The following is a 13,176-nucleotide window of genomic DNA, read 5'->3' on the forward strand; positions in this document are numbered from 1 at the left end:
TTTTGAGATCCAGCGCCGCCATTGATGCACGGTAGAGATTGCATCTTTAGATCTCCGATCTTGTTCACAAATTCACAGACTAGTGCTGTCTCTTAAGAATTTTGTAGGACGCGTTAAGAATGACAAAATAGTCTCTGTATCTACTGGAACCGAGCTGCATAGCTTGTATTCCACTATTTGCATTCACACCTGGGCTGTGTATATATATTGCCTTGGTTTGGCTCTGTAATCACTAGTGGTCGTGGGAATAGTTTGGCCCTACCTAAGCTGGTCGAATTTTTTGTTTGGGTCTATACCCTAGCTGCACTGATGAGGCCTGGAAGGCTGAAACGGATCCGTCTGCAGATATTGGGATTCCTTCCAGTGGATGCTTAGTTTATTTTGTCATTCTGATCGGATTTTCTCTACTGTTCCGTTTTAATTTTAATTTTAAATTGTTTTGCATTATATGGCCGTTTGCTGTTTTATGGGTTTTCCCCATTTTCCTTTCAAACTTGTTTTTTGTTTTTCAGGCAAGACGTATCATCGGTGATTTTTCAATTGCCATAGCGATTATTTTAATGGTACTCCTTGACTACGGAATCAGCAACATATACACAACAGTATGTTTCACATTTACCTTTGTATGATAAACATTTTTAGAATAATAATGTATTTATTTTGAAGTGGAAATGAATATTTTTTATCACACTGGCATATTTTTTTATGAGGCATTTAATAATACAAAAAAAAAACAGGGCTGATGAATTATTTTATAATTACTTGTAACCTCAATTACAATTCATTTTCAGTGCGTACTTCTGTATATGTAATGAATGAAGTAGCTATTTTAAATATAAAGGAGTCAGTATTTTCTCTCCTTGGGTTGACAGAAATTACAGGTATCCTCAGGTGTGGGAGAAGCAGGATTCCTCATTCATCATCCAATGGGAACCAAGGATAATCCGATGACAGTCAAGATGATATTCTCTGCTGCCATTCCAGCTTTTATGGTCTTCATTCTTCTGTATATTGAAATTCTGCTCACTGGGTAGGTTTCTGAAATATACACTGACAGAGAAATGATACAGATGATGACATGACAGTGACAATGATTGAGGATAATGATGATGCTCTCAGATGATGTTTATGCTGTCAGATGATGATGTTGATGTCAGGTGATGTTGATGATGTCAGGTAATGTTGATTGTGTCAGATGAATGATGTCAGGTGATGCTGATGATGTTAGGTGATGTTAATGTTGTCAGATGGATGATGTCAGGTGATGTTGATGTCAGGTGATGATGATGTCAGATGGGTGATGCAGTGATATTGATGATGTTAGATGATGATGTGTCAGGTGATGTTGATAGTGATAATGTCAGATGATAATGTTGATGTTGGTAACATAATGGTGATGGTTTTGATAATGAAGATGGTTATTATGATGATTATGATAATTATGATGATGGTGATGATAATTATAATTACATGGTGGTGATGATGATTTGTATTTGCTCTTCTCTCTTACAGGGTTGTTGTAAACAAGAAAGAAAACAAACTAAAGAAAGGCTCTGGCTACCACATAGATCTCTTAATTATGGGATTTCTGTCATTTTTTGCTGGACTCCTAGGTTTGCCGTGGATGTGTGCAGCGACTGTACGCACCGTGTCGCATGTAGGCAGTGTCAGTACTTTCAATCATTCATCAGCACCTGGCGTCAAGCCAAAACTGGAGAACATCAAAGAACAACGCGTAACAGGGTTTATGGTTAGCTTTTTAATAGGTAATATGGACATTTTTATCTACATTTTTACAATATTTATTCTCAATTTGTTCTTTGCAATCTGTTTATAATATTTATAGATATAAACTATATTTATAATATTTATATATTATATTTTGTATATATATATACTATATATGTTTGAATACCTACATATATATATACCTGTCTCTTATACACATCTAGATGTGTATAAGAGACAGATCCACGGTGGGGGGGGGGGGTTCAAGGGGCTCGGACGAACCAAGATGGGGATAAGAGACAGGGTCATCACTACATTATTATTATTTTTATTATTATTTACAGTATTATTTTTATCTTCAATATTGTTATTATTACTTGTATAAATATAATATATTATCTTTATAATATCTTTATAATATAATATATATATCTGAAAATATTATATTTATCATTATAAATATTAGTATTAATCTATTTGCCTATGTATAGGCCATATGTGTATACAATTAGTATAATTGTAATTATGTAATCGATGTATACAGTATATATAATTATTATATCATCATTGTCATTATCATTATTACTATTATTTATTATTATTATTAATAATATTATTATTTATCATCAATATTAGTATTATAGTATGATCATTATAAATATTATTAATCTTTTTGCCTATGCCCTGTGTACATCACAGGACGTTAAATGTACGACGGTTGTTGACGGTAATTAGTATTACTGTACACATATACTAAATACCGTTAACAAGCCTTGTTAAAGGTAATAAGCAATTAGTAGAGCTCCGCATAGTACACTATAGGAAAAATATAATATATTATATATTATGGTTGTGCACTATCAGCAATAACATTTGTCTCTATGCACCTTACAGGACAACAGAAAAGAAAAAAAAAATAAATAAATGGTTGAAACAGAAAATAAGTGGTAGAAAAGAAAAACAACACAAAAGGAAAGTGAAAAGAAAACAAAACAGAAGAGTAGAGGAAAATTAGAGATTGTCAAATAAGAATGCTCAGTAATAATGGAAACATTAAGTTCTATTTATTGATATGAAATGATGACTGGTTAGAATCTTTACTTACAGTACAGCGAATCATTACGTAAATCAGATTATGCAAATAACGAATGTTTATGAGTGCGATGAGGTAGAATATTTTATGAAGGTAAAGATTGGATGTTCTGTTGAAGACTAGGCCTAGGCAGTTTTTATTTATTTTTTTCATGGTTGTATTTAAACAGAATAATGAATGTTTGTCATTCGTAAATTGGGATAGAATATTTTATAGAGTTCTATTCAACTCTGCTACGCCTCGTTGAATAAAACACCTTTGACCTCATGAAATAGTCTACTCCATGATCACCTACATAATCGTTGATCATGTTGTTAACAAAGGGACAATTCCATTATTTTTTTAGAATGATATATTTGAAATGACAGCAGCACTTTTGAGACTAACAATATATAATTATTTAGTCTCAGAAATGCTGGTCTCTTATATTGACTAACATAGCTACACTTTTTATTTTTTAGGTAGTTTATTCAAAATGAAAATTGATAACCTAGTATGTTTCTTTCCTCCATGATTCTGCCATATCTGATTATTCAAGTACAGGACAAAATGTACTCTCGATAGACTTAGCAAATAGACAAATTCTTTGTTGAACACTCCTTTAAGATGCAAAACCTGGTAGACTTTGCCAACAATTCAATTCAATTCAAATGACATTTATTCAATGATGGAAATAATAATGGTATACAATACAATACAAATAATAAACCACAATCTTTAGGATCATAATTAGAGGTAAAACTTGTCTCGTCATGACCCAAAAAAGAGAAATGAACTTAAAAGCTACCATAATAACCCTCGTCGATGATTTCCATGAACCCATTGGAACAAATTGTTACCTATTGAAAAGATAACTTTTGAACCAGTCGAGCGTTACACCTCTGATTTCAAAATTTTAAAGTTTGCGAATTAGGATAACATGATCAATAACATCAAATGCCTTCGATAAATCAATAAATAGGCTTAAACATAAATTTCTTATTTTCGAAAGATTTAGTAACATTATCAGTAAGTTCAAGAATAGCATAATAATAATACTATCAGTAATTTTTCATATTTGAATAAAATTTTTACTGAATGTTTTCTTCTCACTCACTCCAAGGGAATGCATGTGAACAATTTATGGAACTAATTTTTGAAGTAGGAGATATGCAGTGGCGGATCCACGGTGGGGGGGGGGGGTTCAAGGGGCTCGGACGAACCACCCTCTGTGAAGAAACTTAACAAATTACAACTGGGTCCTGACTTACAAAAGGCATGCTAACCTACATTGGCATAGGTTGGAAGATCAGACAAACTTGGCTTAGCCCAACTAGTTTTCAATTAAATTATACACACTGTTTTTGGTTCGCCGTCGTAGTAATTTATGTACGAAAGTGCGTTCTTCAGGTCTATCGGTTCATCAATCTATGGAAGAAAAACTACATACCTAACTACTCAATGTTGTTGGAATATATAATATATTGCCTGTCTTTCATTTTTTTCCCTCTATGATAGGAATAAAGAATAAGATAAATTTATTACCTGACCTTTTTTCAAGAGAGGGAACCTTGAATTTTGAAGAACTTAAATGTAAAGGTCATTAAGATACTCCTCAGAAGTCAGGAAATATCATTTCCGGCCATCTAGGAATCAAAATTTTCCCGGCGAGTACCACCGGACCCCCCCTTTTATTTTGGGGTTTTTTTGGAAACATTTTGAATCCCCCTATTTTAAATCCTGGATCTGCCACCGGTATGAATAGAGTTATTAGGTAAAAAAATATACCCCTGTAATAATGGTATGGCTTAACCTCGTTGTAAATTATAATTGAGTCATGTGTGGTGGACAATGCAGCAGCAAATGGTCTATTGATTTTTGCAACATGCTTTCACAAAAATGAATTAAGACTACTTTAAAAACTAGAGGAAACTGTTTGGAGATAACATACTGTATACCTACTGTATTTATATTATAAAACTGTAATTTAAAGTTTCCTTACAGGATGTGTTCTGAACATGAGGATGATCATCACGATGAAGAATCTGTTAATGGATTCAGCAATTTGGATATTTCAGTTGACAGGAATTTAAAGGTGGGGTTTTTAATACCAGGTTTAATAGGCGTTTAAATGATTGAAAATTTGCCAAAAAATCGGACAAGTCTGCACATTGTAGACTCCGGATGAAAACATTTTTTGGTTGTATTAGGAATTTCTTAATTATAGGCCTATTTTTTCAAATGCCTCTTCTAACTTGGATATTAGATTGATATTTTTAAATTAAATATTTTAATTTCAGTTTCAAAAAGGTGAAAAGGAATTTACTGTTCTAATAATCTGAGTAACAGCAAACTAAGTTAAAATGGTCTTCGTCTTCAACTGCTTGCAAAGAACATAATTTATCAGGCGTAGATCCAGTGCTCACGCTATCGCACAGATGGTGTCTTACTCTACTATATTGCACCTGAAATATGGAATAACACTGATAAAAAATCTCAAACAATCGATGTCATCCATATTTTAAAAGAAATTTAAAAACACCCTACTGATCAAATACTAGAGTGCTACACTTGGTTTTTCTTTTCCTACCTTCGTTTTTTATTCTGTTATTATTGGCCTTCATCATTTTAAAAGAAAATTCAATTTATCAATTAAAAATGACTATTTTATTTATTTCTATATTTCAATTTGTTTTAATACTTCATTGATGAAATTTTTAATTGTCATTGTTCTTACGATTCTATCAATTTTATCTTTCCATCCCTGCATCTATTTCATCATAAAACTTTATAGTTTTATCATTAATTTTATTAATTTTATCATAGATTTTTATATATCTTATCATGGATTTTATTAATTTTATCTTTAATATTATGAATTTTATCATAAATTTTATGAATTTTATCATGAATTTTATTAATTTTATCATATATTTTATGAATATACTAAAATTTTATATAAATTTTATTACTGTACTCCTAACTTTCTGCCTCTGTTGTTAAACATAACAAAATCGGTTGTCCTAGAACTACCACCCCCAAACCCGTTGAAATACAGTAGTGTCCTTTGTCATTGGTTTGCTTGCTTTTTAAATTCTTCCTTAGATTTTTATGTTAGGTTAGGTTTATAATTCGTTCGTCCTTCGTATTCGAAGAAGACCTTGATCACCAAGTATATTGGCATGTTCCTAGACCTATAAGTTATCCTTGTGTATACGTTGGTGGCTGATTAGTCCAATGCTGGATTTAAAGTTTCTTGCTGCACGTTTAGCTTTTGCATGCAAGATTCTGTTTTTTTTCAAACCGTTCTATTCCAGTGTGAGTAGTGTGTCTCCAAATGAGTCTATCTGATGCTTGTACTTCAAATGCATTCGGTGAGATGCTGCAATGCTTCAGAGTTGCTTTCAGTGAATCCTTAAAGCGTTTTTTCTGACCTCCTTGGGATCGATTACCTGTCCAGAGTTCACCATATAGGAGCTGTTTTGGTATGCGTTCATTTGGCATGCGTATACAATGCCCAGCCCATCGGAGTTGATGTTTAGAAAGTATGGCATAGATACTTAGCATGTTGGCTTGTTGTAATATGTCAGTATCAGGAACCTTGTCTTGCCATTTAATGTTCAGGAGTTTTCGAAGACTAGTAAGATGGAAGTGGTTTAACTTTCTGGCGTGTCGTTGATACACTGTCCAGGTTTCACAACCATATAGGAGGACTGAAAGGATAACTGCATCGTATACTTTGATTTTGGTTTGTCTTCTGATGCCTCGTTGATTCCACACTCTGGAGGACAGTCTTCCAAATGATGCACTGGCTTAGCAATGCGAGTGTTTATTTCATCATCTAATTGGCCAGTATTAGATAAGGTGCTGCCTAGGTATGTAAACTTGTTGACATACTCCAGCTCTCGGTTATTGACGAAAACAGGTTGTTCAGCATACTGGCATCCTGGTGAAGGTTGGAACATAACTTTTGTCTTGTTTGTATTGATTTCCATGCCAAAGTCTGAACATGCTCTTGTGAAGGAGTCAATGTTACGTTGCATGTCATCATGGGATAAAGCTGGTAGACCGCAATCATCAGCAAAGAGAAGGTCACGTATTCTGCAATGTCTTACTTTTGTCTTGGCTCCTAAGCGTCTGAGATTGAATAATCCACCATCGAAACGATAGCGGATGTCAACACCGGGGTCTTCACTTTTGTAGGCATACATCATCATGGCTGTGAACACCATACTGAATAAGAGAGGCACTAGAACATCGCCTTGTTTGGTGCCATTGGTAACTTCAAACTGGATTGTGCGGTTGCCGTTTTCTATGACGCATGCTTTCATTCCATCATGAAACTGTTTGACCATATTGATGATCTTGGTGGGACAACCAAATTTTTCCATTATTTTCCACAAGCCGTCTCGGCATACGGAGTCAAATGCCTTGGTAAGGTCAACGAAAGTGAAGTAAATATTATTATGTTGTTCAGTACACTTTTCCTGGATTTGTCGAGCAGCAAAGATCATTTAGTCAGTAGTTCCACGGTTCTTTCTGAAGCCGCATTGACTTTCGGGCAGCAGTCCTTTTTCAAAATGATCTACTAAGCGGTTAAGAATGATGCGTGCCAGTATCTTGCCAGCAATATATAATAAGGAGATTCCCCGATGATTTTCACAGTTACGACGATTGCCTTTGCGTTTGTAGATGTGAACTATTTCCGCATCTTTGAAGTCTTGGGGTATTACTCCTTGTTCCCATATTTTCTTGAACAACTTTGTCAGTTTTTGGGCCATGGATTCTTCACATGTCTTGTATATCTCAGCTGGTATAGCATCTATTCCCGGTGCTTTGCCGTTGGATAATTGATTGATAGCTTTAACAGTTTCCTCGATAGATGGTTGAATGTCAAGATTTTTGTTGATATCAACTTGTGGTAGATGCCTTATTGAATCTTCGTTTATAGTGGATGGTCGATTTAGTAGAGTTTTGAAGTATTCAGCCCATTGATTCAGAATCTCTGACTAGTCAGAGATTAGTGTGTTGCCATCGGCACTTATTACTGGTGATGAGCCATTCTTGCGTGGTCCATAGATTGCCTGGACTCCTTCATAAAACTTCCTTGAGTTGTGTGTGTCGGCATAATGTTGAATTTCTGTTGCCTTATTCCATAACCATTTGTCATGCATTTCTCTGAGATCATGTTGGACTTCTGCTTTATCAATAGGTATGCATGTTTGCTAGACGATGTTTTTTGGTTTAGGTAGTGTTTGTATTTTTGTTTTTCCTTGAGTAGTTTTTCAATGATGGGATCATTTTCATCAAACCAGTCTTGATGACGGCGTGTGTTCTGACCTAGGATATCATAAGCCGTTTTGTACACCGTGTCTCTGATGTTTATCCAGTCTTGTTCTACGTCTTCTGCTGAATTGAGGTCCTCGAGTGCAGATGTCATATTCAAAGATAGTTTCTTTGCTATGTCTGGTTGTTTAAGTTTGTTGACTGCAAGGTGTTTCTTAATGGTGTGGCTTTGTGGCCTTCTCTGGCGTTGTATTATGATTTTCATCTTGGAGACAACTAGACGATGGTCGGTCCAGCAGTCTGCACCACACCTCGACTTTGTAACCAGGACGTCAGCTCTGTCACGTAATCGCACGATAACATGGTCGAGCTGATGCCAGTGCTTGGATCTTGGGTGCATCCAGGTTGTTTTGTTTCGGAATGGCTGGTGAAAGACTGTACTCGAGAGTAAGTGATTATGTTCCATACAGGTCTTTAATAGGAGTAGTCCATTACTATTGCATTTACCAATCCCTTGGGTTCCAAGTACTGGCTTTCATGAAATGTGATCGGAGCCAACTCTGGCATTAAAATCGCCAAGAATTATGAGCTTATCCTCTTTGGGAGTTCTTCTGATCAAAGAGTTGAGTTCTTCATAGAATTTGTCTTTGATATCTTCGGTGTTGGTCATTGTCAGAGCGTAAGCGCTGACAATGGTTGCAAACTTCTTTTTCATTAGTGGAAGTCATAAAAACATGAGACGTTCGTTGATTCCTTTTGGAAGACTTGTGAGATTTTTTGCTATGTGATTTTTTATTGCAAAGCCAACACCAGCTTCGCGTCGTTCACTGGCCTCCTGGCCTTCATCAGCATATCGAGTTTCGCTAAGCGCAGCAATGTCTATATTGTATCTGGCAAGTTCTTTTCCTACTAAAGCTGTCCACCTTGCGGGTCTATTACTGCTGTCCCGATCAAGTAGAGTTCGTACATTCTAAGTTGCAAACTTGAGTTTTGTCTCTTTTTTGAATTTTTTATATCTTTTTTGCTCGTTTTGCGACCGCTGAGTGGGATCCCCTTCAGGCGCGGTGACCTGACCAGGGTTGTTTGAAACGGGCAATTTTTAGAGCACCTTCTCTAGCTCCTTCCTCATGCAGTGGAGGTGAGCAGTGCGATCCTGAATAGGGCTACTCAGACACCTATGCGACTGCCGAATCCTACGTCCGTTTCGAATATGCAGAAAGCGACCATATAACATAGTCATGGTGATCATGACTTGCGCGTTAATTGATTTAAGTGAAGGAGGTGTGCGCATAATCCAACCTCACTCTCTCGTTCAGTCATGAGTTGTCCAGGGGCACAGCTTGGCTGAGACGGCTGGGCTCAAGTTGAATGCAGGAGTTGCCGGGACCGTTGTTGCTAACAATCGGGACCGCCTAGGGGACTCCACTCCCGTTTTGAAAAGTTTACTCTTTTGGTTGACATATGGCCGCTTCTAGAAATATTCCAGGCGCGCTTCTTGTCTTTTACAAGGGGTGCATGCCCACCCATCGCCCTTCCACTATCAGTCCCTCAGCTGCGAGGCCAAGGTTAACAGGTAGCACCACAGGTAGGTTGTGGAGAGTGAGATTGAATATTTAGATAAGGGCAGATAGGGTAGAGGAGAGAATTAACAGGAATCAAGGAAGCAAGGATGGTAGTTGTTAGGGTACTGGCTAGGATCCATGAACACACGTGAGACGCATCATAACCACTGACCTTCCCAATGGTGAACTGTGCAAAGGTCTGGATCCACGCCGAATAATCTTAAATTTATCTTTTGATGTTATACCATCTTCCTCTTTCAATTTCTAGACTGTCGTCTTTCTAGACAGCAGCCGGCGCTGTAATAACTTTTAAATTTTTTATTGTTTTTATCTCAACCTGACCTTCCCAATGGTGAACTATGCAAAGGTCTGGATCCACGCCGAATAATCTTAAATTTTTCTTTTGATGTTATACCATCTTCCTCTTTCAATTTCTAATTTTAATATCCCTTAGACAAGACTTTTTTTATACCATGTGTAGCGAACCCGCTGCCTACCAATATTGGTGATATCGAATAAAAATAAAATTTAAAATTTCAGAAAAAAACACATTTTCTATATTTTTTATGTCCACACTGCATTTAAATCTCCAAAAATCTAAAGATATGTTGGCCTATATTTCTTCCTAATTATAACAAGAAATATTTTCTATAAAAAAGAAACGCCACAACATCTTTAACTTACGAGTCTGACTGGTAATGTATTTTCAAACTTAATAAATATTTTTTAGGATGAGCTGTACTCAAGGTCAGCAAATTTTTGCCGACCTAATTTTTTAAAGATAGTTTTTTGTTTTCGGGAGTGTCCAGCCTCTGTCTCTTATACACATCTAGATGTGTATAAGAGACAGCTTATCTCCCTCATTTAAACAATTCTGGATTGCCTGCTGTGTAAGGTGAGAATGAGATATCTTTAATCACCTGTACAGTATATGAAAAATAATGTTGAAATGTAAAAAAAAATTCCCAGGAATTGCCCTGGTAAAACTGTTCTCAGAAAAATGGCCCAGGTAAAATAGGCCATTTTTTGGGAACAAGCTTACTTGGGCCATTTTGACTTTGCCCATTTTGCCATCATATGAAAATTGGCTAATAAATGGGTTGATTTAAAAATAATGACGAGCTGAATATTACTGTTTTGCTTCTTGTACAATAATAGTGTTGTGTTGTTTAAGGCGATGCAAAGTAGTAAAAGCACATAATATATTCCACAATCAATGTTTTTTTGTCTTAATTGTGACACAGGAGTAATGCCCCTAAAAAGGCTGCTCTCAAAACTCTCCTTTTCAATCATTTTTTCTCTAATAATAGCACTGTGAGACCATCTGTGTAAATATTCAAATTATTATTATTATTATTATTATTATGCCGCACTGTGTATTAAAATTCTATGTGATCCGGATTCAAGGCAAACGAATATCTGGCAAACACATTGTCACCTGCAGTTTGAAAGCTCAGTTTTTTAAAGCACCATAAAACGCCTGGCATTACGTCTAGTGTTGGGTCACAGCCAGGAGTTTTTTGCCGGAATGCGTATTCAGCAATTTCGTACATTTTTTCAATAATTTGAGGTTTTTGATTTAAAAAATGAGGTATACTAAGAGCCTGTGGTTTCTGCTTATAAATTTTCTGTGAATCACAATGCTACTGCTTTTTTTAAAATCTTTTATTATTTCAATAATTATTGTTCTATAGCCTACAGTACTTTAGCCTTTGGGGTTTGTCGCTTTGAATATGTAACACGGCATTGTTTGCGTTTTACTAGCCTAGCATTCATACAGTATAGGGCCTAGGAATATACCGTAATTGTTATAAATATAAAAGTGAAATAATGTAACCTGATTGAAATCCAAGCAACAATTCTTTTCCACAATGGTCTTTTTTAAAAAGGGGTATTTAGATGTATGCAGCTTTATGATCTGGTGATTGCTTTTTCTTGCAGAGCATTTTTACAAAAAGACTATTTTTTTTACAGTTCAGTCAGACCATTTTCAGACGCACACCAGCCTGTAAGTGAAGGTGAGAATCATTTGTACATCTTATTTGTATTGGTTCTAATTACTTTTTCCCCATGGTCTGTTAATTTATGTAAATTTCAGTTATGTACAATAAAGAGAAGATTATTTTTTGGATAGACTTGATCTAGCATACTGCTACTGTACAGTAACTGCACCTCTAAAAAAGAGAAATTTTTGGCTTGCGGCTCTACTAATATTTTGTGGGTGTGAGGTTGAAGGCTATAATTGTGTCCTGTGCAGTGGTGCTGTCAAAGGGGGTGGGCATGCAGGTAAAAGGCTAATCATTTTATTGGGAAACCCTGCTTTGAAAACAAATTACAGTCTGAGAGTACCGTTTTTGGCATATTAAGGCAGGTGTATTTGATTCAACCATAGTGGGATTTGGACCTTCCGTTGGGGCCTTGGACCCCAGACCCCTTGTTTGAGACCTTGGATCCCTCACTGGAGAGACTCTGGTGCCGTCACTGGTCCTCCATTTGGTTTGCTGACAAGTATTTTTAGATGTGTATCAAAATTGATGACCATTAGTCTCGTTCACATAGAACCTGTTATGAGGACATGCATTCCGCAAACTGTGGTTCGCCAAAATAATTTGGTGTTTTTTTAAGTCTTGACAGAAACCTTCAAATATCAGCAACTTTAGCTCTAGTCTATCAAATTGTCATTAAGAAGTTAAAACACAGGTTGTAATAAAACTTGGTGTTCCTATATAAGGTTTTGACATCGAAGTTGCCTCTGTGTGAACACAGGATTTCGATGTGGCGTTTCTGCATACAGACTAATCTAGATCAGTGATAGTATTCAAATTTGATTTTGCATGAGCTGACAGGGTTTCCCCATGAAACATGTTCATTTTGTCAATTGTATAATAACTGAGTGTTCACTGTTAGCCTATTGAAGACCAGTGAAATAACACATTTTGGTGGTGTAGGCTTGCTCAAAGTTTTTAAACTAATGACAATGGAAAATAGTGTTTATGCTGTCACGAGTTTGCTGAATTAGGCCTACCTTTATTAGATGAATTTGATGCCAATCCATCAGAATCTAACAATGGCAAGTTTAGAAGTTTTGGAACCCAGAGTGTAGGCATTCCTATGCCTAGGCACCAAAGAGTTCATGCAATAGTGCATGATACTTCTATTCCTTCATCATTCCACTCTGGGAATGTATTGGTTCAAACAAATACGGTAATAATAATATATTATAATAACATTTATTTATTCACCAGACTCATTTCACTCTTTTTACAAAGATTGGTCTTTGGATTGGATCAAGGATTTATTCGGTGTAAACACCAAGGATAGCCCATGAAAGTCTAGAAGAAGACTTATTTCCAGTGGGGTCCTTCTGGTAGTGATTGGACAGTACACCGGGAGACAATCCCCTTCTCTTTTCCGAAGAGTGTACTGCGTTCTTTAACGTGCACATGGGCCATAAATGCACACAGGACCAACGGATTAAACGTCTCATCCGAAAGACGGTGCGCTATTGTAACTTGTATTTCAGCCCTC

General features: G+C 36.1%; 1 protein-coding gene across 1 annotated transcript; it reads left to right on the forward strand.

Annotated features, from left to right (window-relative positions):
• Window positions 1–449: 449 nt before the first annotated feature.
• On the forward strand, window positions 450–5,114 carry LOC117114588 (anion exchange protein 2-like). The gene is made up of 4 exons (XM_033258279.1): window positions 450–602; window positions 873–1,030; window positions 1,513–1,766; window positions 5,101–5,114. The coding sequence occupies exons 1-4, from the start codon at window positions 561–563 to the stop codon at window positions 5,112–5,114; spliced, it is 468 nt and encodes a 155-aa protein (XP_033114170.1). The 5' UTR covers window positions 450–560.
• The last annotated feature ends 8,062 nt before the right edge of the window (window positions 5,115–13,176 follow it).

This window comes from Anneissia japonica, unplaced genomic scaffold (assembly GCF_011630105.1).
Source record: "Anneissia japonica isolate Jap-2015-1 unplaced genomic scaffold, ASM1163010v1 scaffold199_len4679917_cov187, whole genome shotgun sequence".
Taxonomy (NCBI): Eukaryota; Metazoa; Echinodermata; class Crinoidea; order Comatulida; family Comatulidae; genus Anneissia; species Anneissia japonica.

Excerpts from the sequence above, each read along its gene's own strand:
- LOC117114588 (XM_033258279.1), top strand. The coding sequence starts at position 561 with ATGGTACTCCTTGACTACGGAATCAGCAACATATACACAACA. Across the intron at positions 603-872 it reads TCAGCAACATATACACAACA|AAATTACAGGTATCCTCAGG; the intron begins GTATGTTTCACA and ends TTGGGTTGACAG. Across the intron at positions 1,031-1,512 it reads ATTGAAATTCTGCTCACTGG|GGTTGTTGTAAACAAGAAAG; the intron begins GTAGGTTTCTGA and ends TCTCTCTTACAG.